General features: G+C 45.5%; 1 protein-coding gene, 1 long non-coding RNA gene and 1 pseudogene across 2 annotated transcripts in view; all 3 read right to left on the bottom strand.

Moving 5' to 3' along the window:
• Positions 1-17,892, bottom strand: part of LOC142599226 (uncharacterized) — a 1,086,559-nt gene that overhangs the window by 197,138 nt on the left and 871,529 nt on the right. The window lies entirely within an intron of this gene.
• The window catches only part of LOC104638787 (m7GpppN-mRNA hydrolase-like), a 28,963-nt gene continuing 13,014 nt past the window's right edge, over positions 1,944-17,892 (bottom strand). The window contains exons 6-11 of the mRNA XM_075739192.1: positions 17,132-17,244; positions 16,918-17,025; positions 15,909-16,050; positions 11,925-12,026; positions 4,013-4,064; positions 1,944-3,290 (exon numbers count right to left, since the gene is read on the bottom strand). Of these exons, the coding sequence (XP_075595307.1) occupies positions 3,127-3,290; positions 4,013-4,064; positions 11,925-12,026; positions 15,909-16,050; positions 16,918-17,025; positions 17,132-17,244 (681 nt within the window). The 3' untranslated portion in view covers positions 1,944-3,126. The remainder of the gene's footprint in view (positions 3,291-4,012; positions 4,065-11,924; positions 12,027-15,908; positions 16,051-16,917; positions 17,026-17,131; positions 17,245-17,892) is intronic.
• LOC142599363 (U1 spliceosomal RNA) lies at positions 6,354-6,477 on the bottom strand (annotated as a pseudogene).

Genomic DNA, 17,892 nt, shown 5'->3' with positions numbered 1-17,892 from the left:
TTCACATTGCCTTTGCCATTCCGGATGATTTCGCAGTGTGAAAAACAAATCTACATATGCCATTTCATTCCATTTACCTTATCTCTTACAAAATAGCATCAATTGAAGAATTGTGTTATACTGCAATGTCCCATTCTCCAGCCACTTTTCCCCACTCTCTGAAGTATACAGTGGCCACCAGTGATTACAATATTCAATCAATTGTTTCCGAGTCAAAGGATCAATTCTTCCCAGATCTTTCCAATGTTCCAAAATACATCCCAGTGGTGCTTTTCGTGGGATTGGTTTCTTACTCGGAAAAGTACCCATCTCCCAGGGACTTAGTGGTTGTGATTGTGCACTATCATCACAAGCACTTAGTCAGAGGGACCCCAACCCGTGTTAGAGCTCCCTCAGGGATTTCCCCTGCCACTGGAAATCCCGGGGATTTCTCCTGCCACCAGAAATCCCAATCTTGGAGGCTTCCCCTCCCCTGTGGGCCCTGCTCCACAGGCTTTCGCCTAGCAGAGACTTTTACCTGAGACGTCTCCCCAGCCCAACTCTGCGCAGCTTTCACCACGCCTTACGAGCAGGCCTCCCGTGCTTTTGGTGCAGGCCTGTCCCGATGTGGGCCTGTCCCGGTGCAGGCCTGTCCCAGTGCGGGTCTGTCCCGTCGCGGTGGAGAGAGCCATGGGGCTCCTTGAATAAGGCCTTCAACTCATGCAAATATTCAGATAAAATAAGAATGCCTTTACCTCTCCCAAGTGTCTTGCTCAGAGCTCTTCGGTCCGGGGATCGGAGGTTCTCCCAGAGAATTCCCCAGTGCCGGCTGGAGGTCCTGCGATCCCATGGATCCATCGAGGTTCAAAAGCAGTGTCCCACCTGGGTCACCAAAAACTGTCACCGAAACCCGGGAATAAACCTCGTAACACCAATGTAGTGTTAAAAGGCAGGCATTCTTTATTGCAGTGCTGGATGCACGGGGGATAGCTCCACCCAACGTGCATGCCAGGTGATCACCAACACACAGGTTATGTAGGATCAAAACATACATATTCATCGTTTTTCTCAGAAAAGGCAGTCCTACGATAATCATTTCTTAGGATCCATTTCCATATTCTCCTCCCCGTCACGCATGCTCAGTGATTTGAGTCGGTGGTCCTCAAGGGTCTCTGGTGATCATCAGTGGTTGCGCACCTGTGTCTGCTGGGTGACCCTCTTCTTGCAGGCATGCGCGGTATCATTGTTGTAGGTGCACTTGTCCATAGCAACTTACTTCATAAGATTAATATCTCCAAACCTATTGTTCAGTTTGGTAGGGACTGTACATGGAACATAGCAGCATTGTACCTTGCCATGGTCAGTTAGCTTCGTTACCTATTACCTTGGTTACAAACTAATTATCTCAACCTGATTCTATAATTTCTGTTTCATGGCCCCTATCTCACGGTTACATGATGAGAGGAGGGCACAGCTCATTCAACCCATCAAGTTATCCATCACTCAACTTCATCTTAAGAGAAAAGTCCATTTTAAAAATCTGAGTATGTTTGTTAACATAAGCTGCTGTGACAGATGAGGTCAGTACATTTCTCCCAACTTCAAAGCATGTATTCAAAACCCTTTAACTTGAATCATGAAGGCAATTTAATACAGTTCATCACCTCAACTCTTATTGCTGTAGCTGACTAACTGCAAGTGCAATTCAACATTATTGAATATATACAGAGCATACACTACATGAGATCTGAGGACAGCACAGAATACAGTAAGGGACACCCTTAGAATAGTTATTGCAAGCCTGATTAACCCCCAGTGTCACACAATGTTTCTATTACCATGCATCTACCACCTTCTTCTCAGCAAGATCTACAGAGGCTTATTTACATTCAGTACAAATTCTACACAAGTGTTGTCCCTAAAATAGGTTTCTTCGCCCAGTGTGCATAGAGCCAATCAACACATAGAGTCAAGATATTTGTATTATTTCAATTCTGCACAGAATAGGATGCCAGGCATCTAATGCAGCCAGCACACCAAATGCATCAAGTGTGCCTTTTTTATAATAACAAGATGTAGCTGATTGGTGTTCTTAAACTTCCTTATCCACTTTTCACCCACCCTCATCATACATATGCATTCTAGTTTATGTTTCATACATTTGGGGAGGTCTCCTAATTAGCATGCTCATTATTCACAAAGGGGTGTATATTTTAGTATTATAATCTGTATAGATGAGTTGAGGATACACTATTTCTTGATACTGTTCCAAGGCTAGGTATATTTTATATACACTTACAATAGGGAAGGAATACCTTGACGGGTCCTATTGTTCTAAATCCTTGGTCCATTGAAAGATCCTATCCTGGTTACTATGGTTTCAGAACATACTGTCAGGGATACTTGAGGTGGTGTATACTTTGTAGAGTCTTAACCCTTATTTTTCCTACATGACGAGTAACCTCCCACAAACAAAGTTGAAACTTTTCTTTTTTGAAAGCAGCTGCAACTGGGATAACACAAAGCTTTGCAACTTATAGAAATTGGCTTTCAGTGTAAAGGAGGGAAGATACTTTGTGCAAACAATCAGGAAAGAAAAAGGGTGAAAGGCTGAGACTAGGTTTGAAATGTGCAACTTAGGGTTTCAAAATTACTAGGACAGACAGAAGAATCCTCTGAGAAATGGTTTTCATTGCCACTGCCATAATATTGCAATGATTTAGAACACAAAGACTAAGTCCAACAACTGTACATCAGAGCAGTTAAAAGTTTATCAAGCTGGTATACTCCAACAGTTTAAGAAGTCAATGAGAACCTAAAAAACCAGTAAGTTAAAAAAAAGAAAAAAGAAAAAAAGCCCTCTAATGCACAGCTATGAACTAGTGAACTGAACACTGGGAAGGTATTTTTATGGACAAAGGCTATACTGCATTTCAAGTGCAACACTTCACTACACCACTCCCATACAAAGAGAAGAAACCCTTCCAAACCATCAGTCAGTCCTGCATTACATAAAAGCAAACAAACACACACCCCCCCACACACACACCCCAACACCAAAAAACTCCTGAGAAAGAGTAAGGCTGGATTAGAAACCCCCTTAACTGCAAAAGGTGAGTCTGACTTTTGCTCGTAACAGGTTTGCTATCAGAGATTAAAACTTTTCATTATAGCATCATGGTCAAACTTGAAGCTCAAGAAAGCTCCTGATGAGAAAGCAAATTTGTAATGGCCATTGCATGCCACAGAGCATCCCTCTACATGTTCTAGCAGTGGGTCTTCACTGGAGCGTCGTATATTATATGCTGCATCTGCTTAAAGAGGAAAAAAAAAAAAGCATGGAACAACTTTTAAACAGCTACTTATCAATAGGAGGATCAATTTCAATATTTAATTCTACAAAGCCATACATGAAATGTATACTCAATTAACATTTACAACAAAATCTGTATGTCTAGTCATAAACTGAAAAAGCTAACTCAGCCCTATTTACCAGTCATCTAATGGCTAGAACAAATCTTAAAATTCATGGGAGTCTGGGGACACTTTCAATAGCCAATTTTACCCATAGATTTCTGTTTTGCAACTCATATCTTAATAAGGAGGAAAGAAATGTGACCCCATTTTCTGAGCAGTAAATAAAGAACTGTGTGAATACTCTCAGAAGCCCTGGTTACTTCAGAGTAGTCCAACATCAACTGCAGCAGGCAGAAAATACCTGTTACTAGCAGGACAGAAAGCCTTGAAACAACACTCACCAGCATTATATTGACTGAGTTGCTACTTTCTAAACCAACTCTCAGTTATTTTCACCCAGCAATAGGGTGAAATCTGACAGTTTTCACAATTAAGGAGAAGAATTGCAAAACCAACGTGAAGTTGACCAAATAAATAATTCAGACTTCCCTAGAAAAATATGTCTTCATAACATTTGGTAGGTTGGCACTCAAGGAAAATAAAAGCCAAACATCATTAGTTAGGTATCTTCAGCCTTTAATGCATGACATTAGATGGAAATTCACAGTGTACTTGCCTGTTTCAAAGCTATCTTGAAGTCTTCTTGGATTAAGCCTTTCTTCACATTTCTAGTGAAGAGAATGACCACGCATTACACACTTCATAAAGAAATAGCCTTTTAATTCTTGGGAGTATTACTTAAGTGTCAGCTAACAGGCATGCTGGTTATATTTGTTTTGAGAAAACTCCTGATATGGTCTTTTCTAAATATTTTAAGCCAGAAAGGGCTCACTGTATAGGGTTTGCATGGCAAGGTTTTGATAGCAGGGCAAACCCACGGGGTTTGCCTTTGTCTTTCTCATTCTCCGCCCCATCCCTCTGGGGGAGGGGTGAGTGAGAAGCTGCATGGTGCTCAGCTGCCAGCTGGAGCTAAACCACGATAGTCCTTTTTGGCGCCCAATATGGGACACAAAGGATTGTGATAATGACAGGTCTGACTCAAGTGTGTTAAAATAAAGTTGTTATAAGTATTTATGATGTTATTGAAACAGTCACTGGTCATAATGATGTTCTGTTTGGTCACATGGCTCTGGTACGTAAACACATATTTACTCTATGTAATCCCTGCGGTGCTGTTTATCACCTCTGGGAGAGGGGTTCGTATTCTTATGTTGTACAGTGTGATATCAACTTATGATATATCATCAATGGTCATGAGTCTGAGCTGGTACGTGTATGTAGCATTTCTGTCATGCCCATACCTCGGTCAATATCTTTCAGAATTGATTAATAATTGGACCCAATCTATGGGGAAGACGGGGGGGGATACCTTCTCCCACTCTTTCACCTCCCCTTTTCCCTTTTGGTTGGTTACAACAATTTTTGAGAATTTTGAATACCCTTGGAATGTTCAGGCCAGTATATTCCTACTGCTAGGTCTCCTGAATGTTTTCCCACTCCTGTTCAGGGTTAAGCAAAAATTGTTTCAAGAATACCACCCAGGGATCTTCCCCAAGACTGAATAGCCAGGGCTGGCATGGCATGTGGGAGAGTATGGGCGGGTATCTAGAGACCTTTTCACCCCCAATGGTTTGGAGCTTCACTCCTGAACAATTGCAAGACCCTGATAAAATGGTAGAATATTTGAAAGGAAAATGCTGTGGGGATTCTAAGGAGACACAACTTACTGTGCTGTGCTGGGCCCTGGCCACAATCTATCAAACACTGCTTGATAGTAGACAGCACCATCCAGAGGGAGAGAGCAGACCCTCAGGCACTGCAGCTGCCCAAGACCCCGCAACAGGCACTGTAGCCGAGCCAAAAGATCAACCCACACCAGTATCAGTCGCCCCTATACACAAAAAGAAATACACAAAGAAATCGGTTCGCTTAGTGAGAGATGATGATGAACTGGGGCCATCACGAGAACAAGAAGAAGAGCCAGAACCAGAAGTGATCACCCGATCCCTGTCCCTGAGTGAGCTGCGAGATATGCGGAAAGATTTCAGCCGCCTTCCAGGGGAGCACATTATTACCTGGCTGCTCCGCTGCTGGGATAACGGGGCCAGTAGCCTGGAATTAGATGGCAGGGAAGCCAAGCAGCTGGGATCCCTGTCCAGGGAAGGGGGCATTGACAAGGCAATTGGGAAGAAGGCACAGGCCCTCAGCCTCTGGAGGCGCCTCCTGTCAAGTGTGAGGGAAAGGTATCCTTTCAGCGAAGATGTTGTATGTCGGCCAGGCAAGTGGACCACCATGGAGAGAGGTATCCAATATCTGAGGGAATTAGCTGTGCGGGAGATGGTTTATTATGATCCGGACAACGCGCAGTTGCCCACAGACCCCGATGAAGTCCACTGTACCTGACCCATGTGGCGAAAATTTGTGCGAAGTGCACCATCATCGTACGCCAACTCACTGGCAGTAATCGACTGGAAAAGTGAAGAGGCACCCACGGTGGACGAAGTGCCTGGCTGACTCCGGCAATATGAAGAGAACCTTTCTTCCTCCCTCGTCTCGGCTGTGGAGAAACTGTCTCAGGACGTCCGGCAACTCAAAGAGGATATATCTTACTCCCCACCTGTACAGACCCGTATTTCAGCTGTTAGGAGTAAGCGTTTTTCTGCTCCAGAGAGGGGATATAGAGCATACACACCACGAGGTATCCTGTGGTTTTTCCTGCATGACCACGGAGAAGACATGAGGAAATGGGATGGGAAGCCCACCTCAACCCTGCGGGCACACGTACATGAGCTACAAGGCAAGACAGCTGTAAAAAGGGACTCTTCCAGGAAGAATGCTGCTCCAGTTTCCACCGGGCAGCCCCCCAGACCAAGTGAAAGGCCAGATCGCACTTCTGATCCTCTTGAAGGGACTTCTAAGTCCTTTTTCCAAGAAGTGAGCAGTGAATACGCTGAGCAGGATTAGTCGAGTTTCCCGCATTTGGGGAAATCGCAGGGGTCAGCACACCCGGAGTGCAGGGGATGAGCCTTGCCCTGGGAAAACCACCTGCCTGATCATGGTGTCTCCCTGCCAGGTAAGTATGGTGCTCAGCTGCTGGCTGGGGCTAAACCACTTCAATTAGAGACAAACTTAATTCTTCCCTGAAGATTTCTAAGTGCTAGCCCCAGCTATGTATAGGTATACCTAAATGCAGAGAAAGAGAAAAGCATAGGCTTGTGCACTTCATGAAAGTTATGAGTTTCCTGGCTTCAAATTCTATTAGAAAATCTCTCTAGGAAATAAAGTATTTAAACTTCAAAATATTGACAATCATGAAAATGATATCTTGCATTGAATTTAAAAGTTAATCATGATTCTATAGCTAAGAAGTTAAAGATAGTTTCACAGTTAAGAATGTTACAGATAGTTTTTCATAAAGATGTGACAGATAGCTTTGTAGATAGTTGCTAGGTACTACTAAGGATGGCTATTGTACAGTCCTACCCCTATGTTAGTTAATATTTATCCAAACAATGTATCAATTAAGACGTGATTGTCAAGAGGTAGAAGCATAACTGATAAATTGTTAGTTTGATCAGCAGACCCTGAAGAACCATTTGGAAGTGCCAGAAGTATTGAGAAACTAGGGGAAAGGTAATTTGGGCCAGGGTCTCCGTGACCACCGACCCATGAGCTCCCTACACAAATTATACCACCTACTCAAAAGATAAAGGCGGAGAAAAGAACTGAGCATGCGTTCTAGTTTACATACTAGGCAAAGAAATATGAACCAGTCATTGTAACGGGGAGTGTACTAATTTGTAACTTTTGTGTATAAACATGACGAGAACTGGCATTAGGCGTGCTTGATTTGTGGAAATCACCGAGCACCCAGGCCTGAATAAAAAGCAATATCTCTCCTCTGTGTGTGAGAATTGACTTATTGCACACCGGGCAACGAATCTGCTTTTCGGACAACAAAACCACAAATAAAACACTACAGAAATATATAGCCAAGTTTGTAAAGAGCCTGCACAGTAACTGTGGAGTATTAAAAGTTTCCCTTGTTGACAGGAGCTGCATAGGCAAGAGCAGGACTTTGGATGGCCTAACCCATCGAGACGGAACTACTTTTGGGGTGCTCTCAAAGGGTAGAATGCCTGAATACATCATGGCTTGAGTCACTGCACTGTGCAGGTTGACCCAAGTCCTGTAACAGGCTGCGGTCTAGTGGTTCACCTCCTCCTCCCCAGTTCATTCTGTGGGGCAAGCTGACATCACAGACCCACACAGAGATAAGTAGTCAGGAACTACTTGGACAGGCTGGATCGATAGGTTGAGGCCAACTGTATGAGGTTCAACAAGGCTAAGTGCTGGGTCCTGCACTTTGCTCACAACAACCCCGGGCAATGGTACAGGCATGGGGAAGAGTGGTTGGAAAGCTGCCTGGAGGAAAAGGACCTGGGAGTATTGGTTGACAGCCAGCTGAACATGAGCCAGCAGTGTGCCCAGGTGGCCAAGAAGGCCAACAGCATCCTGGCTTGCATCAGGAATACTGTGGCCAGCAGGACTAGGGAAGTGATTGTCCCCCTGTACTTGGCTCTGGTGAGGCCACACCTCAAGTACTGTCTTCAGTTTTGGGCCCCTCACTACAAGAAGGACATTGAGGTGCTGGAGCGTGTCCAGAGAAGGGGAATGAAGCTGGTGAAGGGTCTGGAGCACAAGTATTATGAGGAGCAGCTGAGGGAACTGTGGTTGTTTAGTCTGGAGAAGAGGAGGCTGAGGGGAGACCTTATTGCTCTCTACAACTACCTGAAAGGAGGTTGTAGCGAGGTGGGTGTTGGTCTCTTCTCCCAAGTAGCAAGTGATAGGACAAGAGGAAACGGCCTCAAATTGCTCCAGGGGAGGTTTAGGTTGGATATTAGGAAAAATTGCTTCACTGAAAGGGTGGTCAGACATTGGAACAGGCTCCCCAGAGAGGTGGTGGAGTCACCATCCCTGGAGGTGTTCAAAAAGTGTGTAGACATGGCACTTTGGGACATGGTCTAGTAGACACGGTGGTGTTGGGTTGATGGTTGGACTTGATGATCCTAGAGGTCTTTTCCAACCTTAAAGATTCTATGAGTCTATGATTATATGAATGCAAGTCTGTAAAAGCTTAAGGACTACAATAAGTGATAACTACAAACAGAACAGCCATCCCCCCACACCCCCCAAAAAAACCCCAACCCAACAACAAACAAACAAACAAACCTGAGTATCCATTTGTGATATTCTCATGGTTTAGCCTCAACTGGCAGCTGAGCACCACTCAGCCGCTTGCTCACTCCAATCCCCCAGCGGGATGGGGAGGAGAATGGGAAGACAAAGGCAAAGCCTTGTGGGTTGGGATAAGGACAGTTTTCTGGGACAGCAAAAGGAGAGGGAAATAACAACAACGGTACTTATAAGAGAATATTCGAAACTTATGATACACAATGCAATTTCTTACCCAATGACCGTACAGCTCAGACTGCACACTCAGACCCGTCCCGAAGCCAGACCGTCCCCAAGCCATGCCATCACATGGTACGGAATACCACCTTTGGCTAGTTGTGTCACCTGTCTTGGCTGTGTCCCATCCCAGCTTCTGGTGAAAATTAACTGTATCCTAGCCAAATCCAGGACAGATAAGAACATGAGTGGAGCACAGGCTCATTATCAGCGCTAGATTCAGGTCCAACTGGTTTGAAAGGGCCGAGCATAGGGTAGAAAAAAAGAAATAAAGCAGCCACATACTCTCCTTGCAGACTCACTGTCAACTAGTGTGGACAACAATCCACTTATCAGCAGGGACACCTCTGAGGTCAACTGCCAGGGAAGATGCGATTCAACTCAGCAGGGCTTGAGCAAGGGTGAGGACATTCCAGGGGAAACTGAACCAGAGGGGATAGCTCACAGAACGTGGGCAAGAGTGATAATTTGTGCACCCATGTTATTTGAAATAAGGCCTTAATACATCTATCAGTGGCAAATATCTATCTAGCTGCAAGAGAAGAACTTTAAAAAAAAACAAAAAACAAACGAATCTACCAAAAACCCCAACCCCAACCAAACCCCCCAAAAAAACCCAAATTTGCCGTACATTCCTTTTGAGTGATTGCTTGGCTAGTCCTGGAATCTGAAAGAAATCTCAGATGCTCCTCTGTTGGTGAGTCATACTTGTTTCTGTCAAGATCCTACAGACTCCTATTATCATAAAATACAGTCTTTTTATAAAGCCACAAAATTTCTAGGCAGTCAATTGTCTGACTTTTCTTTATTCTACTCTCAGATCTAAATGCAGCTGCTAACCACTGCTTTCTACAAATAGGTTTTTACAAGGATGACAATTTATGCACTATTACATGATAACCACAAAGAAGGTAATAACTATAAGCCAGAATAGGAAGAGTCTAGCTTTTAGACAGTAAACAAAGTCTAGACTAGCCAGCTGAGCTGCATGGAGAACTTGGGCTCACTGTTGCACAAGAGTCAACAGAGTAAAGAGAACCATAAAGAACAATGGGGAAAAAATTCAAAGGAACATGTGGTGGGTTGACCATGGCAGGATGCCATGTGCCCACCAAGCCACTTTTATCACTCCCTCTCTTCAACTGGACAGGGGGAGAAAATATAACAAAAGGCTCGTGAGTTAAGGACAGGGAGAGATCACTCACCAATTATTGTCATGGGCGAAACAGACGTGACTTGAGGAAATTAATTTAATTTATGACCAATCAAATAAGAGCAGAATAACAAGAAATAAGAACAAACCTAAAAGCACCTTCCCCCCACCCCTCCCTTCTTCCTAGGCTCAACTTCACTCATGAATTCTCTAACTCCTCCTCCCAGCAGCACAGAGGGATGGGGAATGGGGGTTGCAGTCAGTTCATCACACATTGTCTCTGCCACTCCTTCCTCCTCACTCTCTTGCTCTGCTCCAGTGTGGGGTCTCTCTCACCAGAGACAGTCCTCTATGAACTTCTGCAAGGTGAGTCCTTCCCACAGGTTGCAGTCCTTCACAAACTGCTCCAGTGTGGGTCTCTTGCATGGGGGACAGACCTTTGGGACCACACTGCTCCAGTGTGGGTCCCCCATGGGGTCACAAGTCCTGCCAGCAAACCTGCTCTGGCGTGGGCTCCTCTCTCCACGGGGGTCACAGTTCTTGCCAGGAGCCTGCTCCAGCATGGGCTTCCCACAGGGTCACAGCCTCCTTTGGGTATCCACCTGCTCAGGTGTAGGGTCCTCCACAGCCTACAGGTGGATATCTGCTCCATCGTGGACCTCCATGTGTTGTAGGGGAACAGCCTGCTTCACCATGGTCTCCACCACGGGCTGCAGGGGAATCACTGCTCTGGTGCCTGGAGCACCTCCTCCCTCTCCTTCTTCACTGACCTTGGTGTCTGCAAAGTTTTTGCTCTCACATATTCTCACTTCTCTCTCTTCTGGCTGCAATTGCTCTTGCACAGCAACTTTTCACCCTTCTTAAATACGTTATCACAGAAGCACTACCACTGTCGCCGATTGGATCAGCTTTGGCCAGCGGTGGGTCCATCTTGGAGCCGGCTGGCATTGGCTCTATTGGATGTGGGGGAAGCTTCTAGCAGCTTCTCACAGAAGCACCCCCCCCATCAAAACCTTGCCATGCAAACCAAATACAACACACTTTCAAAAAAACTAGATGTCTCAGCCTTCTCCTAGCCAGCAGAACTTTGGGGACAGGGACAGTTAGTTACAACAAGGAAAAGGTAGCAAACCAATAATGTAATACTGGAATTTACAAATTTTTGTAGTTCTACTGTGTGACTAAACATATATGAGATCCTGGCATACAAGTCAAGTCTGTATCTCAACATTTTTGCTAGAGAGGAGGGAAATGATCAGAGGGCTGGAGCACCTCTCCTATGAGGACAGGCTGAGAGAGTTGGGATTGTTCAGCCTGGAGAAGAAAAGGCTCCAGGGAGACCTTACTGCAGCCTTCAGTACCTGAAGGGGGCCTACAGGCAAGATGGTGAGGGACTGTTTGTCAGGGAGTGTAGTGACAGGACAAGGGGTAATGGGTTCAAGCTGAAGGAGGGTCGATTTAGATTAGATGTTAGAAAGAAATTCTTTACTGTGAGGGTGGTAAGGCACTGGAACAGGTTGCCCAGAGAGGAGGCCCCCTCCCTGGAAGTGTTCAAGGCCAGGTTGGATGAGGCTTTGGGCAACCTGGTCTAGTGGAGAGTGTCCCTGCCCATGGCAGGGGGGTTGGAACTAGATGAGTATTGTCTACTGAAAGAGTTGACATTCTCATCTGCTAAAATAAATTCTTATTTCCAAAATGCTAACTTAATAAAGTTTAGTATACTTTTCTATAGATATATATGCATATAAGGTATTTTGTAGAAATATGATATTTCTAATATACTGAATACTCTGTTCGAATATATTTTTGATAGATATGTACTCTACCTTCCAGGACATTGACCTGGACTTCTTTTAAGCAGTAATGGAACCTGTTCATGAGACAGTCACTATAGGTTTCTTACCAAGGCATGATTTTGCTTAGCTGGTTGACTTTGGACTCCATTTGTTCGCTTCTTTTGGCTGGGAGTGTCTTGATATTGCTTTCTGCCATTGCTCCTCAAGTTCTGACTCAGCCATTATGTCCAAAAAGGAGTAAAAAGAAGAGTTTAAATGGCAGCATTGAACATCATTGCACTAACACTTGCTACTTATTAGCTAACTTTTCCTCAGAATACCTCAAAACATGTAAACGATATTTTTCTGTAGACAAACTGAAGCACACTGAAATTAACAAAATATTAACTCAAATTAGAATCATCAACTGTTACTCAGTCTCTTATACTATTACAGACACTGTGCTATACAATAAATACAGTGCAATGAGTTCCCACACACTGATGCATATATACTAGTGGTACCCAAAATGTTTTGAAGTGGTAGATGAAGGCAGCCCAAATGGCAAGTACTAACTGCTGTTTAGTTGTGTTGCCTCAAGTATATTACCTGATACTCACCACCTCTAATGTCAATACCAAGCAAATAAATTTCAGAATCTCCTGCAGATTGTCCCCTCACCATGTTTTGGTTTTTGGCCTGGTTCTGGCAAGGATAGAGTTAATTTTACAAGGAGCCAGGACAGGTGACCCAAGCTGGCCAGGGGCTATTCCATATCATGTGACGTCATGCTCACCATAAAAGGGGGGCTAGTCGGGTGGGGGAGGGGTGGCGCGCGGTTTCTCACAGGGGCTGAGTGTCTGGTTGGTCGGTCCTTGGTTCAGTAAATTGTTCTCTGTTATCACCCATTGTTAATATTTGTTATCAGCACTGTTGTTGATTGTTTTCCCTCTCCCTTGCTGTCCCAGTAAACTGCCCTTATCCCAACCCTCGAGGCTTTGCCATTGTTGTTTTCCGTTCTCCTCCCGGTCCTGCTGGGGAAGGAGTGAGTGAGCAGCCGCATGGCGCTCAGCTGCCGGCTGGGCCTAAACCATGTCAGTCCTTTTTGGCGCCCAACGTGGGGCCCGAGAAAATCGAGATAAGGATAGTAATTGGAAGAGGTAACGGGCAAAACATGAACTGAACATAGTTTGAGAGTGAAATAGTGGTGAAGGGACGAGAGGTGGACTCTGCGAGTACTGGTGTTGTGATGGTGGTGTTTTGACTTGGGTGTGGGGAATTCTTTTTTCCTTTGTAGATGTGATTAGTGTTTGTGAAGTTTTTTGTGTTGAATGTATCTTTTAATGATAATTCTTAAATATGTGATTCACAGAGACGAGAGGTGGAATGTGTTGGGTTTACATGGCAAGGTTTTGATAGCGGGGGGGGTCTACAGGGGTGGCTTCTGTGAGAAGCTGCTAGAAGCTTCCCCTGTGTCTGATAGAGCCAATGCCAGCTGGCTCCAAGATGGACCCGCCACTGGCCAAGGCCAAGCCAATCAGTGCCTCTGTGATAACATATTTAAGAAAGGGAAAAACAGTTAGAGAGCGCTTTTGCAGCCAGAGAGAGGAGTGAGAAGATGTAAGAACATCTGCAGACACCAAGGTCAGTGAAGAAGGAGGGGGAGGAGGTGCTCCAGGCGCCGGAGCAAGATTCCCCTGCAGCCCGTGGTGAAGACCATGGTGAAGCAGGCTGTCCCCCTGCAGCCCATGGAGGGAGGATGAGGGGGTGTAGAGATTCCACCTGCAGCCCGTGGAGGACCCCACGCCGGAGCAGGTGGAGGCACCTGAAGGAGGCTGTGGCCCCGTGGGAAGCCCAGGCTGGAGCAAGTCCCTGGCCGGACTGGTAGATCCGTGGAGAGGGGAGCCCATGCCAGGGCAGGTTTGCTGGCAGGACTTGTGACCCTGTGGGGGACCCACGCTGGAGCAGTCTGCTCCTGAAGGTCTGCACCCCATGGAAGAGACCACGCTGGAGCAGTTTGTGAAGGACTGTAGCCCGTGGGAGAGTGTGGTGGGTTGACCCTGGCTGGGGGCCAGGTGCCCACCAGAGCCACTCTATCACTCCCCTGATTTTTTTTCTCCTCCCTGACAGGGGAGAAAAGGTACAACGAAAAAAAAAAAAACTTACAGGTCGAGATAAGGACAGGGAGAGATCATTCTCTAATTACCATCACGAGCAAAACAGACCGAACTTAGAGAGGGAATTCATCTTATTTATTACTAAGCAAAACAGAGTAGAGGAATGAGAAATAAAACCAAATCTTAAAACACCTCCCCCCACCCCTCCCATCTTCCCGGGCTCAACTTCACTCCCAGCTTCAACCTCCGCCCCCCTCAGCTGCACAGGGGGACGGGGAGTGGGGGTTACGGTCAGTTCATCACGCGGTGTTTCTGCCGCTTCTTCATCCTCAGGGGGAGGATTCCTCTCATCGTTCCCCTGCTCCAGCATGGAGTCCCTCTCACGGGAGACAGTCCTTCACGGCCTTCTCCAACGTGAGTCTCCTCCACGGGGTGCAGACCTTCAGGAGCAAACTGCTCCAGCGTGGGTCCCCCACGGGGTCACAAGTCCTGCCAGCAAACCTGCTCTGGCGTGGGCTCCTCTCTCCACGGATCCACAGGTCCTGCCAGGAGCCTGCTCCAGCATGGGCTTCCCACGGGGCCACAGCCTCCTTCAGGTGCCTCCACCTGCTCTGTTGTGGGGTCCTCCATGGGCTGCAGGTGGAATCTCTACACCCCCTCATCCTCCCTCCATGGGCTGCAGGGGGACAGCCTGCTTCACTATGGTCTTCACCACGGGCTGCAGGGGAATCTTGCTCCGGCGCCTGGAGCACCTCCTCCCCCTCCTTCTTCACTGACCTTGGTGTCTGCAGATGTTCTTACATCTTCTCATTCCTCTCTCCGGCTGCAAAAGCGCTCTCTAACTGTTTTTTCTCTTTCTTAAATATGTTATCACAGAGGCGCTGATTGGCTTGGCCTTGGCCAGCGGCGGGTCTGTCTTGGAGCCGGCTGGCATTGGCTCTATCAGACACAGGGGAAGCTTCTAGCAGCTTATCACAGAAGCCACCCCTGTAGCCCCCCCGCTACCAAAACCTTGCCACGCAAAACTAACACAGAGAGACTCCATGTTGGAGCAGGGGAATGATGAGAGGAGTCCTCCCCCTGAGGACAAAGCAGCAGCAGAAACAACATGCGCTGAACTGACCGCAACCCCCATTCCCCGCCCCCCCTGTGCTGCTGAGGGGGGAGGAGGTTGAAGCCGGGAGTGAAGTTGAGCCTGGGAAGATGGGAGGGGTGGGGGGAGGTATTTTAAGACTTGATGTTATTTTTTCTCATTGCTCTACTCTGTTTTGTTTAGTAATAAATTAGATGAATCTCCTTTCTAAGTTCAGTCTGTTTTGCTCGTGATGATAATTAGTGAGTGATCTCTCCCTGTCCTTATCTCGACCCAAGCCTTTTGTTATACTTCTCCTCCCCATCATGCTGGGGGAGGGGTGAGCGAGCGGCCGCGTGGTACCCTGCTGCCTGCTGGGCCTGAACCATGACAGGGGCGCCAAAAAGGACTGACATGGTTTAGGCCCAGCCAGCAGCTGAGCGCCACGCGGCTGCTCACTCACTCCTTCCCCAGCAGGACGGGGAGGAGAATGGAAAAAACAACGGCAAAGCCTCGAGGGTTGGGATAAGGGCAGTTTACTGGGACAACAAGGGAGAGGGAAAACAATCAACAACAGTGCTGATAACAAATATTAACAATGGGTGATAACAGAGAACAATTTACCGAACCAACGACCGACCAGACCAGACACTCAGCCTGTGCGAGGAACCGCGCCAAAACTGCACCGCCCCTCCCCTACCGGACTAGCCCCCCTTTTATGGTGAGCATGACGTCACATGATATGGAATAGCCCCTGGCCAGCTTGGCTCACCTGTCCTGGCTCCTTGTAAAATTAACTCTATCCTTGCCAGAACCAGGACAGTTTTGCATGATATGGTGATAAAATTCAGTACTTCAGTTCCAGGGCAGAACGCTTATCAATTAAGACTTCTTTTTTAAATGGCCCAGATGCACATGTTTACCTGAGAAACATAACCCACCTTTATTTTTAAAGCCTCAAATGTGTCAAGATGATTATATGCCATCTGTGGCTGTTTTGGCTTCAACCACCGCTCTCCTGAAAAGCCATCTATGAACACCTGCTGACTATAGCAAAGTCTGGATCTAGCACATGATAAGAAACAAAGTTTACAACATAACTTCAGGGCTCCTGATAGCAGAACAGAAATATAAGAGTTTTCTGCTTCTCCAGACCAACCTGGAAGACAAGCTTAAGTAACAAAATATGGAAACTATAATAAAGATTACTGCATTCTAAGAACTTTGGCTTTGCCTGCTAGTAAGACACTCTCTATATAGAGAGAAGGTCAGGTCCGCATTAGCTTTTTTAATACATCAGCATTAGTACTGAACTGACCTGAATTACTGGAGTGTAGTCATCCCTTTGAGAGTCCAGGCTTGAAAGTGTTAGGTTATGTGATAAAAGCTCATCTGCACACCCAACAAAGGAGCTCAGAGAGGCAATGGCAGGAAGGGGAGCCCAAATAATACCCTGCCAGGCTACTCCCAGGCCCATCACAGGGGCCATCAGCCCATCAAAGGCCTATCTGTACAAGCCCAGAGGAGCACAGGGTTTAAGAACAGTAGCACTTGTTCCCTTATTGATCCTTGTAGGTTTTATACCTAGCTGTTTCTGAAGTTACTTTTCAGTACTGATACTTCTTTAGTCATTTTTCTTTTTAGAAGTGCCAAAAGCATTGAACCAAGTTATCTATTTTTTTTCTAGCTTCTCAAACAATTATATCAATTTTGGCACACTTGAGAATTTGGGCAGGGGCAAGCAGGGACACACACACACCAGGACTCTAGTTAACCCTTCATCCTATTTAGAGTCCCATGAGATATTCCTGCAATGCTATTAAGCCATTCTATTACTGGAACAGAAATATTCAGAAAAAGGACAGTCAGTTTTACATGACCTATGTTTTGATAGAAAGGCTACAGAGGTGTTAGAAGTGACCTGGTTCTTACCTTGTTTTTTCCATGTTGGGCTTAGAGGGTGTGTTCCCAGTAGAACAAAATCCATTCTCACTATCTGAGGAATCTCCATTTCTTCGAGAAAGCCATTCCCTCAATGGCCTGTGAGGAAGTAGAAGTTTAGCAAGATCCACTTACTGAAACAAATCTAAAGAAATTAAGTTGTCTGAAAGGCACTGGCCTAGCATTTCACTCATGCTGAACATACCTGATGAAAGGAATGACCATAAAAAATTTGTTAGGTGCCAAACCTAGCTTGGACTTCGAGGTCATATCATTTCTGTGGCATGGTAATTTGTTGATGGAAAACCATTCAATGTTCTAGAAAAACAACAAAGAAAACCAGCAAACAAAAATCAACAAAACAACTGCTGTACGTCAGAGAAATTTACAAATGCATAGCATTCGCAATTATTTTCTTTAATTCAACAACTACAAAAAGAGACTTTAATTAACAGACCACAACAGAATTTCCACAAAAGGTTAATTACTGATAGAGTCACTCTTCTGACTGCAACTACACAGTAATGGATGCTACAGGACATTCATTGCAAGATATGATGCCTAAAATAAGAAATGTATTTATCTAGCAACTAAATCTGAATAAATATTTCACAAAATAAAAAAACACTGCACACTCAATTCCATAAGGTAGAGGCTTTATACACCTTTGAAAGCCACTAATGTTCTTGCTATTTGTATTTAAAATGCCATCAAAACTAGAACACTAATGCTAGTTCAAAGATTATCAGAAACAAGAACTTAGCTTTTGTTACAAAAGAAAATATGGTAAGAGGTAAAAATTCTAACACAAACTTTGTCATTGTACAGTTGTTATAACAGTATACTTTACAGAATATGGAGAGAAATCAAGAATTCTGAAAATGCATGTAATATATAAAAACCCTACATGAGCTTTTCTATTAAGGAATCTAGCCCCAAAACCCCAGCTCCGGGTAAGATGCATAT

This window comes from Balearica regulorum, chromosome W (genome assembly GCF_011004875.1).
Source record: "Balearica regulorum gibbericeps isolate bBalReg1 chromosome W, bBalReg1.pri, whole genome shotgun sequence".
NCBI lineage: Eukaryota > Metazoa > Chordata > Aves > Gruiformes > Gruidae > Balearica > Balearica regulorum.
Note: the sequence above shows the minus strand (reverse complement) of the source record. Positions and strands in the feature narration are given on the sequence as shown.